Raw genomic sequence first — 16,694 nt, 5'->3', positions numbered from 1 at the left:
ACAGAAAATAAATATGGAGAATGATATATTCGTAAAATGAATAATTGATCCAGTATTAAGACACTTTGCATAATAATTATTACATACAATGTATAATAAAAATTACGAGCTGAAATATTAATATAATTTTTCAGATTAAATCCCGAATAAATCTATAATCGTTAACGAATAATTTCGAATAAAATGTGCGTCAGGTATTTGGAGCTGCAGAGCAGCGGTCGCAAGGACGAGCTTCGACTTCATTACGTATCAAGCCATGACGGAACCGTGCACGTCGAGGCGTTTCCTTTTCGATTGGCCGATGGCGCCTGGCACAGGGTCGCCCTGAGCATAAGCGGCTTGCAGGTCGAGCTGCTGATCGACTGTCACCCCCTGTACAGGCGATTGCTGAGAACTGGTCCACCCGACACGAATTTTACCCTACCGCAACTTCAGCTCTGGGTCGGACAGAGAAATGTCAGGCACTTTCTCTTCAAGGTGAAAAAATATATTTTACTATGGTATACGCCTTTTAATTATTCTATAATGAATATAATTGTCATATATTCAAAAATTATATATTTTTAAAATCATGTAAAAAATATACTTTTTTCTTTTTAATTTAAAATAATTTATATTACTTATTAGAATATTTCTCTCATTCATTTTTATGTGTTAATTTTCTTTTTATATCTTTATATATTTTTTATATATCCTTACTTTATTATAATAAAGATATTATTAGTTTTTGTTTATTAGTAGAAACATATATCTCATTATATTGTAAAGATTTCACGCCCGACTAAGCTTTTCATATGATTTCCGCAAAACAGGGTGCCTTACAGGATGTCAAGCTGATAGCAGGACCTCATGGTTATCTTACCCAGTGTCCTCAGCTCGACTCATCTTGCCCCACATGCGGTCAATTTTCGACGTTACAGAATACCGTGGCACGACTATTGGATAATGTCAAGGAATTGACCCATAGAGTGAGTAATTTATATGCCATTTATATCAAATTTATGCTGAAGCGATAAGATTCAAAATTCAATTCAATATTACAAAAACTGTATTTATTATGCAAATTATGTACGTGTATTGTCATCATCTCATTGCATAATTAATTATATATAGAATGTTTAGAAATCTTATTTTTATGGAACGTCTCTTCAATATACACATAAGAGCTTGCTACTTCTGTTAATGCGATATACCATAAATAAGGCAATTTGGTTGTTCATGGACGTCCTTCCTTTCAGCTAGCCGCTGCAGAGGGCAGAATAAGCAAAGTGGAGGAGTGCGAGTGCCAAAAGTCTTGTAGGGCGAACGGTACCGTTCACGAGGACGGCGCGACCTGGGAGAAGGGTTGCCAGCAATGTTCCTGCGTCCACGGCAATATCGAATGCAGGCCAACGCCCTGCGCCCCGGCTACCTGCAAGCATCCTGTCATTCCTAAAGGACAGTGTTGCCCGATTTGTCTCAGTAAGCAAAATGTCACATTCCTTTTCTTTTCTTATTGCTACTCGATTCACGTTCGCAATCGACGCGTCTTTTTCGAATTTTATATAATGGCAGTGTTTTTAATAAAAAAATGTTAAATTATTTTTCTATTGTATTATTAAAAATCTGGATTAAAATCAAATTTATTATAAAGATTTTGTTACATTTAGGATTATTATTTTCTCAGAATATGTCCTAGCTTATAAATCACTCATATCTCATACTTCTTCTTCTTCTTCTTCTTCTTCTTCTTTTTTTTTTCATTCGAGGAGGACATATTCTTTATACACAAGAAAATAATTCTCTCTCGAGCAATTCTAATACAACATCCTTTTTAACGTGAATTAATCTTTTCGCTTTCACGCACGCAACTGATTGATTAATTGGCGTAGCGTGTTTTATGTTCCACTGACCGCGCTTCCGTCTTGTGCCTCACGTTATTTATCTCGTCGTTCATTTGCTTCGCCAGAACAATGTTACTTGCATGGCGTAATATACGATCACGGCGAGAAGGTCTCGCCGAAACAATGCGTCGAATGCGACTGTTCCGACGGTAGCTTCACCTGCCAGAGGTTCGACACTGATGTCAAGTGCCCACCACTGCCGTGTCCACCTAGCGAGCAAATCAGCGTGGCGGAAGAGTGCTGTAAATTTTGCCCAGGTAGGTTCTTGCTTGGAAAATAATATATAGGAATTAATTCTAACTAATTCTGGGATTCATGAAACTTTCGCCAAAAAAAAAAAAAAAAAATATTATATACATCTATTTAATATTTCACATCTGCTCGATTCTCGAGAGACAGTTGATTTTATTGAGCGTTTCTTTCTTATAAGCTTTCTTATATATATTTTCATTATAAACGATAAAATATCTTGTATATTATCAAACGTTGAAACTTAACGAATAGAAATTCAACGTAGCGTGTATTATGATAGTAAGCCTGAAAGAGAACGGCAAGCATGAAAAGGAATAGAATATTCTCGAAAGTTTTGCGACTGAAATAACATAGAAAAAGAAGCAACGCATAGTTCGCATAGCTCGCGCATTAACTTTAATTAACTTTAATTAACCCTCTCGTGCATGAAATTTTTTTGTCAGTAATTTCAAGCCTCCTTTCTTTCCGCTAATTTTGAGTCAATATATATGCATCCGTATATGAATCTACTATTCGATATTAAGAGATTCATATAGTTATTATAGAGAGTACGAAAATAAAAAAAGACAACGATGCATAGATAATTATGTTATGTAGTGAATACGAATTATATAAATCATAAAATTACTAAACGTATACGTGTACGACGTGTAATGTTTATTTTAGTTCGAGTTTATAAGTTGAATGAGATAATTCTAGTTCGCAAGAAGTTCGTTACTCTCTATCACTAATTAATTACGTTCTCCGTTACGCATGGGAGGATTACCGATGTCAAATCGAGCCGACGGTCTTCTCACTAAAACCTCTTGTTAATTACATTTTCTAACCATCTTCCGTATTTGCCTGGCTAACCAATTTAACCAGGGGTGGATTACTGCGCGAAGGGCCACAAGTGTCACGCTAACGCGTCCTGCCTGAATCTCCAGACGACCTACGCCTGCCATTGCGATATCGGTTTCCAAGGGGATGGTCTTAACTGTCACGGTACCTAACTTACTAACTTACTAACTCGATGTACAATTAATCGTGCGTCAAATACATCCGCATACGTCGAATTTATCCTCGCAAGAAGCATGCATAAACATTAACGCTTTTAAATCAAAAAATTCCTTAATAAATTCTTTAAATTGGAGAAATTTAGTTTTCCCTTATTACAGGATGCACTGTACAAGCCTTCTAGGAGAAAAAAGAAATAGATTTTATCAAAAATCGCAAAAATTTCGATAACTATTTTCGGGTACGTTCTATTGTACGGTGATATTTTAAATTTCCGGTACCGATCGGAAATGGGCTATCCAGATCAAAAGTCGAATTTTTTAAATGAAACATGGCACTTTTTATTGATTCCTCGGCGAAAAATAAGAAACTTTTGTGCCAAACATTTTTAAAATCCTCCATCGACAAAATTGAAACGATACACGCTAACTCGCCTAAAAATACGGTTAAAGTTTATTTTTTCATCACACCTTTAAGCTTATTTCCAGATTATTAAAAAATATTTAATCCCTTAATAAAGTTTATTAACCATGTTATTATAATTTATTATTTTATAACCATGCTATTAAAATAATAACAAATTTATTAAAATTATTTATTCATTTATGTAAATAAAATTGTTTATCTTCATATGTAATCCGAATCTGCAAGAAAACAAAAACCGATTTAGTCATTAAAATTTTTGTGATTTTTTGATAAAATCCATTTCTCTTTTTCTTAAAAGGCATGTAAAGGATACATTAGGGATACATTCTGTATATAAACATTTTTCGATCGTGCGATAAATTAATACGCAAATATTCGTCGACTGTATTAATTACGCTTTCCTCAATAAAACATACTTTCTTTTCGTCTCGTCATTCAGATGTGGACGAGTGCAAGCGGCAAGGTGGCGAGGACGGACATCATTGTAACGCAAACACGAGATGCGTCAACGTGATCGGCTCTTATACGTGCGAGTGTCTTCCGGGTTACCATAGAGTTGACAAATTCAATTGCGCCGAGCTGGACGAGTGCACGACTGGTCATCATCAGTGTGATGAGCATGCCACGTGCGTGAACACTGCCGGCAGCTACTACTGCATCTGCAAGGACGGTTATACCGGCGACGGTTATACGTGTAAACGTACAGTATCGTCTTTTACGTCTCGATAACATAATCGATGTTTTAGTCAGCAATTTCTTACTATTTAGTGCAACGAATTGCGACATTTCTCGTCGAGAAATATATGTTATTATTTAGATAAATTTTTTGATTGTTAAATAAAGAAGCAAATTGATAAAGGAGATCATTTTTTTTTATTATTTGAATTTATATTATTTATTTATGTTTATTGAGAGAGAGATAAATGGAAATATATATTATACGCTTTTATAAATAAATTTATATACTTTCGAGCGCATGCGCCGCACAATTTGTACAATGAATAAATATATTTCGCTTTATTAAAGAATTTTATGCCGTTGGAAATAGAAAACGATTCGCACGTACATCTTCTTTAAGAACGTTTGTATCCGGATGAGTGTGTGCACAAACGCCATCGAAATAATATTTCTATCACATCGATGAATGAAGCGATAAAGGAAGATTTACTGAAGCGAGGAACGTACATTTTTCTCCAACGTTCCGCAAAGATTGCGAGAAGCAAAAAATAAAAAAAAAAAAAAAAAAAAAAAATATTTCCATCGTTCTTTAAACAGACGATTTGATCGACTCTTTCGTTTTAAGAAAAAATTATTTCCACACACTGCGATGTAGCTTTTAAATTAATAATAATAAAAAAATTGCGTCGAGTTTCATATTAAAAATCAGATTTTACTTTTAATTGAAAAGGTAAGATTTTTTTTTCGATAGTTGCAATACTTTCACTTTCTGAAAAAAAAAAAAGAAAAAAAAAGAGAGAGAGATTCTGAACTGAAGTAAAATCAAGCTCTTGTTTTCGTACAGCCGTGTGCAATCAGACTTGTCAGAATGGCGGCGAGTGTGTGGCACCCGGGAGGTGTTCCTGTCGACGCGGTTACATCGGCAACAGCTGCGAGCTCGACTTGGACGAGTGCGCCAGCGATTTACACCGGTGTCATCAGTCGTCCACGTGCTTCAACATGCCCGGCTGGTACTACTGTCGTTGTAAGCCCGGCTACAGAAGCGCCCTGCACGACAGTACCCAGGGCACGCAGTGCCTCGACATCGACGAGTGCAACGATCTAACGATAGAGAGGAGGCATACGTGTCATCCCACCGCGAAATGCGTCAACACCGAGGGCGGCTACGAGTGCGTGTGTCCACTAGCAACGAATCTGGAGGAGACCGCGGAGGAATGCAGGCTCAGTGAGTTTCGTGTCTCGTCTAATTGAAATATCTCTTTGCGCGCACATACATGCGTCGTCTTTTAGAATAAAATTATTTCTAAAATTATATATCGCGAAAAGAAGAATATAAACTTATTATATTATTATTATATTTATAGATTGCTGGTTCAAAGGTCGCGAGATCAACAATGGCGACACTTGGACGCAGGACGAAAATTCTTGCAGGAGATGCACGTGTCAAGACGGCGTGATCACTTGCAAGGACCTCGTATGCGATTGCAGCGCACCGGGAAGCCATAGGAATAAATGTTGTCCTCAATGCAATCCCGCAGCGTCCTGCAGGCATCAAGAACTCCATCACCTAGTCTTCAGAAGCGGAGAACGTTGGATATACCAGTGTCAGACTTGCGAATGCCTGGTAATGAATTTGTTCAAGCCATTTAATCGCGATAGAATAAAGAAATTAATAAGAAACTGCTATTTCTCGAGCAACTAAATTCTTTAAATAACAATCTTCATGGTATCATTATTCTACCGTGAAAAGAAGAACAACAAAGTTTTATGGAAAAATTAAAAATAATCAATTCCGAATTTTCTGTAGATGAGAGATTTGTGAGATACAACGATCCTTGTATTCGATTGTATTTGTATTCTGAATTTGTTGCAGTACGGCGAAATAGACTGCTGGCAGATGGAGTGTCCACCGGTAACCTGCTCGAATCCCGTGACCGAGGAGGGCGATTGTTGCCCGCGCTGCGAGGACGATCCCTGTGCGCGAGAGGTGCCGACGAACGGCACCATGTTCACGGTTCCTAGTCGTCCCCGACCTTGCAGCTACGCTGGTATCGTCCACGACAGCGGTAGCTCTTGGCAGGACCCCCACGACAAGTGCACCACGTGCGAGTGCAAGGTAAGGAGGAGGATCAACCGTGTCATCCGTCACGTCGCAGGACCCACGATTGCCGTTGATCCTTGATCTGGTCCCGTACGAGATCCGACGGACACGGGTAGGATAAGGGGGTAGGGGGGAAGGGGGTAGGAAAATTAGCCGGAAAAGGACGGTGCTATGGGCACGAAAGAGAAGTAAGGATGGTCGCGCACAAATTAGTTAAATTTTTATATTCTTTTAAATCTTTTTGTGTAATACTCTATTTTTTTTTTTTTTTTTTTTTTTTAATTTTCCGTAATATAGAAAATATTTCTATATATAGAATATCGTATAATATGTTTGTGACTTGTGACACGTAATAATTAATTATGCATATAAAATAACATTGTATCTTTCCGTACGCTTCCCGAAGAAGCGTTTCGAGAAAGATTAATCACTCGTGAATTAAGTATTCGGTATAATAGATTGATTTTTCAATTATAAATAAGGCGAAGAAATTTAGATAGCGAATAAATTGAAACGAAAACCATCTTAACGAGATCTTATGTATCCATCGCGCCTTCTTCTCTCGCAAATTGAAAATCTCAAGGTCAGTAAATGAAATGAAATATTGCCTCAATTTAGCCGTGGATGTGTCATATGCCTATTCAATTGCGTTCGATGTATTATGCCGACATAAGACGCAAGATAATTGCTGTGCGACCATTGCGTCCAGGCGTCCATTGCAGAATATGTACACTTATATATACATGGCGGAGCATCGATGTAAATCGTGTCAATCAATTTCATTTCAGTTCGTTTCGCATTAAATTGATTCCGTAACAATAATTAACATTCATTCCATTATTACAAATGTCGTTATTTTTGTACAGAATAATTGTGTTGCGTGCCCTAGTATATTTAAATAAAATTACTAATAATAATTGTGTATTAATTTCGCGTATCTATTTTTTTTTTTTTTTTTTTTTTTTTTAGTAAATAAAATAATTATTTTGTAGAGATATAATCATACAAAATATAATGAGAGATCCATTTTTTTTTTTTTTTTTTTTTTTTAAATTGATACCAAGTCATAAATATTCACCGGTACATTTTACGATAGTATCTCCATATTCTTCTTAAGATATATATTCAATTAAATTATCCGCCATATATACATGAAATCGTACACACAAGCATTCGTATCATCTTATTTTTCTCATTCCTTTTACTCTCTATCTGTCTTTCTGTTTTATGTATCGTCAGTAGGTAATCCTCGAATAATACAAGGTACATACTGACTATTATCTTTTCGTAGTATGCCGTTTGTTTCCGCGGTGTGTATTAACGCGAAACAAATCCGCAAAGCTGAACGCTGACATTTTATTAACCGTGTGCTGAGAGAAGAAAAATCGCGTATTGCGTAAAAGAAGATACGCGTTAAAATTTAACATCGCACTCGCACGAATCAACCATAACTAACCGAATTGAATTAAAATTATTCAGAAACGCTTCATTCTTGTATTTTACAAAAGAAATTAATTTATTAATGTGAAATATATGATGTAATATTGATGTTATCTATATTATAATAATTATTAAGCAGCATCTTCTCTCAGTGTGCATTATATTGCGTCGCGCTATGCGATCTTTTAGCTGTACTCATCAATGTAAATTATTCAAGACATATTTTTATACATTGTCATACACATACAGGGGCGTCCCTAAGCTAGTCTAAACTAGATGTCATTTATTTTTCGTTGCCTGCCTTGCACGTGGCAGCGTTCGTCATTAGTTTCTATCCTCCATGTGAGAGAAAATAAATTGTATATTAGATTACATTAAATGACTCTCTTCTCTCTCTCTCTCTCTCTCTCTCTCTGTCTGTCTGTCTTCTTCTAGAGCCCTAATCATGATTTATCATTATTTGAAACTTGCTCTTATTTAATTTTTTGTTTATTAAAAATCCGTTTAATCTTTTGATACTTTTTCATACAAAAGATTAAAATGAAATTTGATCAATACTCTAACAATAAAATTAAAAAATATGAAAGAGATTATTTAATTAAATCAAACGAACAATTGCTGCAATTAATTGAGTCAACTAAATATCTAAATCTAAAGAATTGCAGAAAATTCTAACATTACTTACAAAATGTCACATGTACTGTTTTCTATGAGAAAACATTACTCTATATTTAAAAATAATAGACGATCGAACACTGCCACGACCGTGAGAATTTCGGTTCGTACATTATGACTGCGTACATATGAATCTCGAGGAAAACTCTGAATGTCGAGAAAGCTCGTTTCGTTTCGCTTCTTCATCATAAATGCTTCGCTCCCATCATCGATATCCTATATATATATTTTGTCACCCTAAATATAAACCTATATAGATATATTTCAGAGATTTCCAGTTAACGTGATCTTTAAATGTGAAAATAATAACTCAGCAGTAGCAAATAATATATAATAAATAATTTTAGCTAATAGTTTAACGATTTAGAATTTATTGTTGGATTGCCTATATAAAACTTAGGATTAGAAAGTTTACTTATACATACAATACATACATACACACGTACGCTATACGTAAAAGAATATTTTTATATCTTTTATAAAACTTTCTTTAGATATCATAATTAGGGTGACGATAAAACATTATACAGGGTATTCCACACTTATCGATTTACTGTTTAGATCGATAAATTTTTTATTAATACAAATCGAACAAAAAATCAATGTTTGTAATAATATTAGCTTCCAATATTAAATTTTTAACTAAAACCTTTTAAGAGTGATTTAAACTATCTCGAATTTTATCATCTCCGCTTAATGAAATGACGAGGAATAAATTGAATTTTTGAATGATTTGAATTTGTTTGAGCTCAATATTCAAAAATCTTTCGTTTTCAATGATAATTGATTTTCTATTGGCATCGAGATCAAAATCATACTTTCTCAAGATCTGTGGCTGAAAAATAACATAATAGATCCGGAACATCCTGTATATGTCAAACGGAGATCGAACCGAGATCTCACGATTGCGCGTGCTTCGGGTCGGCCCTGCATGGATCATTTTATTAATGTTTATCGCCCGGCGACAATTAATCGAAAGCGGACCTGACCTTATAGTTACCGAGGGTATACCACGATCTTGACCCCGCCGATCCGATCCGCGATCGAATCGCCTGATCGTCGACGTCAGTGTTTCTATCGTCGTTTGCCGAACGATTCGATCAAGAGCGACGGTACAATCTTATTCGATGATATTGGCAACGATTAGCCGGGGACCACCGGAGTGGAATTCGGCTGATTCTACTTGGCGCTTGGGCCAATCGAATCGATCTTCTAACAATAAGCCGCGCGACGATCGTGGATGTGGATCGGCGCACAGGGAGGTCCCAGTCACGCGGGGGCGACATAAGGGATCATGGAGAAGGGAAGGGTGGATGTTGCATCGGGGAAACATTGTCTGCCTGTGATCATGCTGTTGTAAATTAACCCCGCCACCTTGCCCGTGACTGACTAATCTCATATAGCCTAACAATGGGTATCCTTGCAGGTGCCGTACTGCGCCCAATTGGTGAGCAATAGCGCGTGTTGTGTGCATCGGTAATCACGTCACTTCTACCTCACCTATAATCTCTACTACCTGCCTCTTCTCTTCTGTCTTTATTGCCGATTAATGTACTACGACTAACGGAGTGCTCCAGTGCTGTCTTAGTCTTCCTCACGCTTGCTTCTTGTCTATTCCTTTTTTTTTTTAATTCAGATTTTTATATTTTCTCTCTCTCTCTCTCTCTCTCTCTCTCTCGTCTTTCATTTTTTTTTAAATGTCTTCGTATCTCGTATCTTTGCTTGATATTGTAGTACTTTTTCTACTAGTTCATTTCTTCTCTCTATAATAATATCCTATTAGGATCCGTTATCACTATACGTTGATCGTCGCACGCTTATCATTATTCGACAATGAATATATAAATGTATCACGAGCACGTAGCATGTGCATCTCGTCGCGTTTGAAGGAGAATGTTCTTCGACGTAATATTGACGATCCTCTTATATAAGAATAAAGGGACTTCAAATTGACATTTGCTAAAAAAATTCTTTAATACTTATTTATCTACTGAGAAAAGATTATCGATCATCGATGGATATTTGAGATAACGGTCATTGTTCTTGGTTCATCTTGTATTCTCTATAAATCTTATCATTTCAATAAGATAGATACGGTTGCGATTAACGATATTTCTCGTGATTAATGATGCTCGTTTGCTAATTTTTTTTTTATCCAAAATAGACAAATATATTTGTATTAACAAAGAGGAATAGGAATAGCCTCTGGATGAAAAATAATTTGCACGTTCCTTATCGTCGCATTCAACCAACTCGACGACGAATCGGATACGGCGAGCTATTTTATCTCGGCCGCGGCAGCACGTTTTTTGAAATCTGCATGCAATCAATTCACCTTACGAACTCTATCGCTTATTTTCCCCTCACAAACGTTACGCATCAACCCCCCTCTCTTTTTTTTTTTTTTTTTTTTTTTTTTTTGGATTTACGCACACTCTGAGACGCGCGGTCGTTCATGCAAAAAGATAAAAGAGAAGGCAATCCGTTCGGTCGGCAAGTCTTTCTCGTGTCGATCGAGGAGCATGGCGCACGAGGTGGCAGACACACAAACACATACATGTGCACACAACACATATACGCGGACTGCGTCTTGGATTCGCGACTGTATTTGTTGTTTTTTTTTCTCTTTTTTTGTGGTGTGTTTCTCTCTCTCTCTTTCTCTTTTTTTTTTTTTTTTTAATCGAATCGTTGTCGCACCTAAGCCTCCACTGCACCCTCCTCCGATCTGCATTTGAAATTCGATAGAAGCACCAAGAGGTCTCTTTCTTTCTTTGCATCGATTTATCCAGCATCGATTCTCGCGAGATAAAAATTACGTATGAAGAAAATAATCTCAGAATTTATCGTTCAAATTAAGTTCCGTTATCGAAATATATTTTATTGTTGAGTATAATTTCATATTAATCATGTAATGTGTGCAAGTATCGATATGCGTATTATGTAGAAAGATATCTCGCTAGGATCGTAGCAAAAAGTAGTAGAAAACTTAGAGATTTGTCGCCAGGTATCAAAGACATATTATGGAAATTCATTGTTTTGCCCCTCCCCCCCCCACCCCCTCGCCCCTCTCTTCGAATGTCAGCATGAGTGTCCTTACAGTTATTGTAATTGTGATCGTAATCGTTTACAAGTCGTCTCGTTGCCGAAAGAAAAGGGTGCCAGTCGGTACGGGTGCGAGGGACATCGCAAGGAATGTTTCGAGGAAAGTAAAACGGGGGTTGAATTCTTGCACGTTGGTTTATTATCTCGCCACGGCGGAACTGATGCGGTATTGTTCTACGAAACAATGAATTACATACTATGTGTTGTGAACAAGTACCTGCCTCTCCACTACAGGTCGGAAAGTCTTGGCTCGCCGGACAATCGATTACGAGAATAATCGTCCGATATTTAAAACATTTTTCCTAGCGTTCTTGATTCTCTCCGACATTTAGAAAAATATAACATACGAGAAATAAAGTAATCCGTTTAAAATATGAGAAAAATAAAATATTTCGCTATTATTGAATGAGCATTTAATCATTTTTCTTCGATGTTATTAAGAAATAAAAACTTCTTTATGTAAAAATAATTAAATTAAAAAAAAAAAGGTCGTAATATTATCGAATGAAGAACGCAGGCAATATTATGTATATATTAGTCAAAATAGACAAAAAATTAGAAAATACATTAATATTAATTGCGATAATATTTCATTATCGCGAAGGAGAACTCCGAGTAATAAAAAAAAAATATATTCCGTTCCTTTATTCCGAGCACTCGGTCAAGCTGATTCTTGATAAGCAAGCTCGTACTCATTTTCTTCTCATATATTTGCATTCTTTATCTTCGACACATTCTAGATCTCAGTATGCTATCGCGTTCTCTCGTACGTCACGCCAACCAAAGACTTTCCAACCCGAAGTCGGCGAATCAAATCGACCACGAAAAGCCTTTGAATTCCCTCCGCCGTGGCTAACCCAATCTCCCACGAACCTCTTCGTAGGACGGGCAACTTTGCTGCAGCTACGATTACGGCTGCGCTGGCAATCTGGGTAACGACAAGCAGCAATGGCCTCCAGTCCCTGCTCCTGAGTCTTTCGTACGTCATCCATCGAACTCTGCGGTCCAGTCGTTGGTCAACGGTACACCGAAAGCAGCTCTATCAACGATCACCGGCACATCCGGCACTACACGCACCATCACTACCGCCGTCACCACCTCCGTCGCGAGCACTACCTCCCCTGTCTCGTCGCCCTCGCACTACTACTCGTCATCCTTCAACATCAGCAACGAGAAACCTCACGATCTCAGGCGAGATCAGGCAACGGGTTTGGCCATGTCGCGAGTTCAACAGAGTGGTGTCTATCACGCTATTAGATCGCAACAGCAGCAGCAGCAACGAGCATCGTCGACCACGAGATACCAGCAGTATGTCAGAGACTCGACGACGTCATCAACGACGTCAGAACGATCCGGGACACCGTCGACGACGACGGCGAGGACGCCGCTTGCGACGTCCAGCGACAACAGATGGACGCTATCGCGACGCAGCCAATCGACGAATACCGTCGATCGTCGCGGCATCGCCACCGTTTCTTCCTCTTCCTCATCGTTGTCATCGTCATCGCCGACTCTCGCGGTGGTCTTGGCTACCTCAACGATCGAGGAGACCGATCGACCGTCCACGAGCATCTCCGCGCAAATTCGCCAGCTGGTCGGTCGTCGTAAAGACAACAAAAAGTCCATCGTCCTCGACAGCGCCACTTGAGGACCGTGGATCTAGAGGAAGATAGGAAAGGACGAATCTGACGCAAGGTATTCTAGAGGGGAAATCCTGGAAAATCTCTCATAGTCGTTCAAGCGCGTCGTCCGTCTGTTGTATCGTCGGCAGAAGGAGGGAAATGAAACCTCAAGAACAGAAGAAGAAGAGATCGTCAATGATACCCTCGACGCACGCGGAGAATCAGTGTCATTGCGCTGCTGCGAGAGAGATTTGTTCCTGTTTCCGGAGCCTGTCTCCGTGTCTGATAATTTCGAGGAGAGACGGTCAACGTCTCGTCAACGCATCTAGATCGACGATCGCATCGCTGACCTTGTATCTTATACCGCTATGATTTAGGTTCTAATCCTGAAATCGAGATACTGTATCGTTTGCGATCGAATAGACAAAGTCGTGTCAAGATTTTGACACTATCAAGATCCCGGACTCGGAACAATCGCGAGCCGGACTTGCGACTCAGATAACGAGCATCTTCCGCTTGAATCTCTCGCTCGAGTTGCGGTGACTTTCGCCTTGGTTGCCGTCACCAGCTGAGCGTCGAGACATGGCGCTAATGGCTTCGAGAGATAATCAGTGCGAAGATGATTTTTAGATCAATATCAAAGATTTATCCTTGATATATAATCAGTTTATAACTCATAAATTTTCCTCCCAAACATCCTGTACATTATTTGACAATCTAAATTATCTGCTGGAGTCGAGCATTACAAATGTTTTTTATAAAGAGGTTTTCCTCAGTCTAATAGATTTTAATTTGAAAATTGAAATATAAAAATTCGGACCGAGATACGATATACAGATTCGTAATGTTAAATCTTTGATGCATTTTGTCATTTTTTCATATTATTTTTGTAATACACGCGTATACAGATATTGATCATTTTTTTTTATCGTATAAATTAAGATATTGATTTTTTACATTTGTTTACTACCTTTAAGAACTTCTTTATTACGATAGTGACGCAAAAGAATTCTTTTTGTATCGTGAATAAATTAAGATTAATAAGGTAAAATATTTACGTAAGAATGATTAAAAGAATGGGTGAGAAAGATGGACAGATTTCTCGCGAATCTCATATAATGCGTGTCACGCAATATATATTTGAAAACGATCATTTATTTTATTTACAAAAATAATTCCTTTCTCTTACATATAACTATTAATCTACAAAAATAAAAGCTATTATTTAAGAAAATTATTATTATTGCATTGACACTATTTACTACTTGTTGTAAGATAAGATAGATAACATAAAATTGACAATACCTTATATTTTCACCATAATCATCAAAACTGCAACATGACTCATATATGTAATGAATAATAGAAGAGTGATAACTTATCGATGAATCATTATATTGATTAGAAATAGCTCCACGCAGCTGTAAAATTTTTTTAAATTTCAAAACAGAAATGTCTTTTATTTTACAAATTAAGGAATTAAATTGAACTTTTAGCATTCGTTTAACGATTCTGCTTTTGCAGCACTGATTATCGATCAAAGCGATCACGCGCCCTCCGTGGATCGAGCATGATCGGACGAACCGAGGGTGCAGATTCAATTTCACAAAAAAAAAAGAAAAAAAAGAAAAAGAAAAAAAACCAAAAAAAAAAGAAACTTCTTTCGCGTATTTGATTGAACAAGTAGCGCACAATATTTGGGCCTTATAAAGTAAATTGTTGATGTTCCGCTAAACCACGTAAACACTTGTATGTATGTACGTAAATGACGAAGAAGCAGGGGACAATATACATGTTCGTCGTAAGGAATTGATTCCCGATAAGGGGAAGGAAGCACAGAGAGTGACATATATATAAAGAAGTAAAACGTATGTATTATATTCTATCGTGTATTATAATACGATATATATGAGCGATTTTCGCGGATCCGTTGATATCTCTAACCGAATACACCGTCGACTGTCAAATATCGTCAATTGATGGATGACAACGCGAGTGACTCTACCTACTCTAGAAATATCATACTGGAAGATTATATCTCGCGACAATATAAGTGATATGAGGCCCCGGAGCATATACGATCATCGTAGCATGCGTATCTGACGATAAAAATAGTTACGCTTGAGAGAGTACATTTAAGGATTAAATAGGATAGGCGCGACTCTTAAATCCTCGAGAGAATTCAATCTATCTTCTAGGTATTCCGCTCGATTCGATTCCCGCGTTATCCTTCAGTGATCCCGCAAGAAAGGGATCTTATGCTCGATTCACGGCGCTCGAACGAGATGTCGAGGAACACAGTGGCTTTGTAACTCACAGTGTGGCGATATAAAAAAGAAAAAGAAAAAAAAAACCGTATCTAATTTACATCATTTATAATTCATAATTTATAATTTTTATAATTGACTAAGATCATTACGTGGTAATCGTTCGCTGTTAAGATACTAAACAAAGTACGGCGGTAGTAAGAAGCCCGGTTCTTATTTTTACGGTTGCCCAACAGTTATCTCTGCTGAATGCAATTGATGTCAATAGGAGGTGCGTATTTTATAGATACATTACATACTGTAGTTGAAAGGTTAACGAGGAAGATTCGGCCTCTTTGTAGGCTCTTCCTGTCCTTATAAAAGGGATAAAAGTCAAATATGTCTAACGCATCGACGCGTTCGTATGACGGAAGATTAAGCTAGACTTTTCCCACGTGCGTTTTGTGGCCTGAAGTATGCGAAATCGACGAATTTAAAAAGTTTTTGTCTGCGCTAAATAATTAATCCTCCCTAAGTTTCACGAAGACCGTGGTTCTTCAGCATTTTCGCCCATTCGCAAGATGTGCATTTGTATGTGTGTGTGTGTGTGTGTGTGTGTGTGTGTGTGTAGTGGTTGATTGTTGTAAAGTTAAATATAAGGCAGATAATTTTCGTAGCAAAACGCGCGACTATAGATTCAATTCACGAGATTGCGCGTATATATAGACGATAAAAATTCTGGAAAATATCTTTGGTAAATGTTTACATTAACTTTACACCTTCACGGATCGTCATTCATTTTTACATATATTATAGAGGGCACATTCCTAAGTAACGCGCACTTTGAATATTGTTGGCGCTCTCTTCTGTTTCCAGAGATATGCAATTTTAAAGTTTCATATTTTAATAGTGGAGTTTCTTAATAGTGAAGCCCCTTCCCCCTCCCCCGCCTCCCGCAGAGGGGACGGAACATACTGTCTCCACGCGTATACTTTTTAATGCGTAAATATAAAGTGGAAAGTTGTAAACCCGTGTGAAACCCTTACTTCGCATTAAAAAACATATCCATGGAAACAGTATGTTCCGCCCTCCTTGCGGGGGGGGGGGAGGGGAGGGAAGGGGGGTGGGCTCCACTATCAAAAAACTAGACACATAGATTTGCGTTGAGTCTCGCTTTGCGCGGAGTAGCAATTGTGAAAAAGTATAATATACAATTTTTCATTTCTCATCAAATGATACTTATTTTATAAATCATTTGTAAGAGGATATTACA

The 16,694-nt window shown here is 37.6% G+C and overlaps 1 protein-coding gene and 1 long non-coding RNA gene across 4 annotated transcripts in view; one reads left to right on the top strand and one right to left on the bottom strand.

Annotated features, from left to right (window-relative positions):
* Nucleotides 1-16,511, top strand: part of LOC138940043 (protein kinase C-binding protein NELL1) — a 30,247-nt gene extending 13,736 nt beyond the window's left edge. Inside the window, exons 4-14 of one of the 3 annotated variants that reach the window (XM_070308542.1) lie at nucleotides 195-477; nucleotides 813-968; nucleotides 1,239-1,461; nucleotides 1,949-2,140; nucleotides 3,000-3,119; nucleotides 3,997-4,257; nucleotides 5,080-5,460; nucleotides 5,600-5,859; nucleotides 6,109-6,351; nucleotides 9,878-9,898; nucleotides 12,437-16,511. In XM_070308542.1, the coding sequence (XP_070164643.1) occupies nucleotides 195-477; nucleotides 813-968; nucleotides 1,239-1,461; nucleotides 1,949-2,140; nucleotides 3,000-3,119; nucleotides 3,997-4,257; nucleotides 5,080-5,460; nucleotides 5,600-5,859; nucleotides 6,109-6,351; nucleotides 9,878-9,898; nucleotides 12,437-13,201 (2,905 nt within the window). In that variant the 3' untranslated portion in view covers nucleotides 13,202-16,511. Of the gene's footprint in view, nucleotides 1-194; nucleotides 478-812; nucleotides 969-1,238; nucleotides 1,462-1,948; nucleotides 2,141-2,999; nucleotides 3,120-3,996; nucleotides 4,258-5,079; nucleotides 5,461-5,599; nucleotides 5,860-6,108; nucleotides 6,352-9,877; nucleotides 9,928-12,436 lie in introns of all 3 variants that reach the window. The other 2 variants (XM_070308541.1, XM_070308543.1) reach the window with 2 other exon arrangements.
* The window catches only part of LOC138940309 (uncharacterized), a 160,154-nt gene that overhangs the window by 26,996 nt on the left and 116,464 nt on the right, over nucleotides 1-16,694 (bottom strand). The window lies entirely within an intron of this gene.

Source organism: Polyergus mexicanus, unplaced genomic scaffold, assembly GCF_030449975.1.
Source record: "Polyergus mexicanus isolate NDT 795.1 unplaced genomic scaffold, iyPolMexi1.0 SCAF_16, whole genome shotgun sequence".
NCBI lineage: Eukaryota > Metazoa > Arthropoda > Insecta > Hymenoptera > Formicidae > Polyergus > Polyergus mexicanus.
The sequence above is the reverse complement of the archived record's forward strand: the minus strand, read 5'-3'. Positions and strand labels throughout refer to the sequence as shown.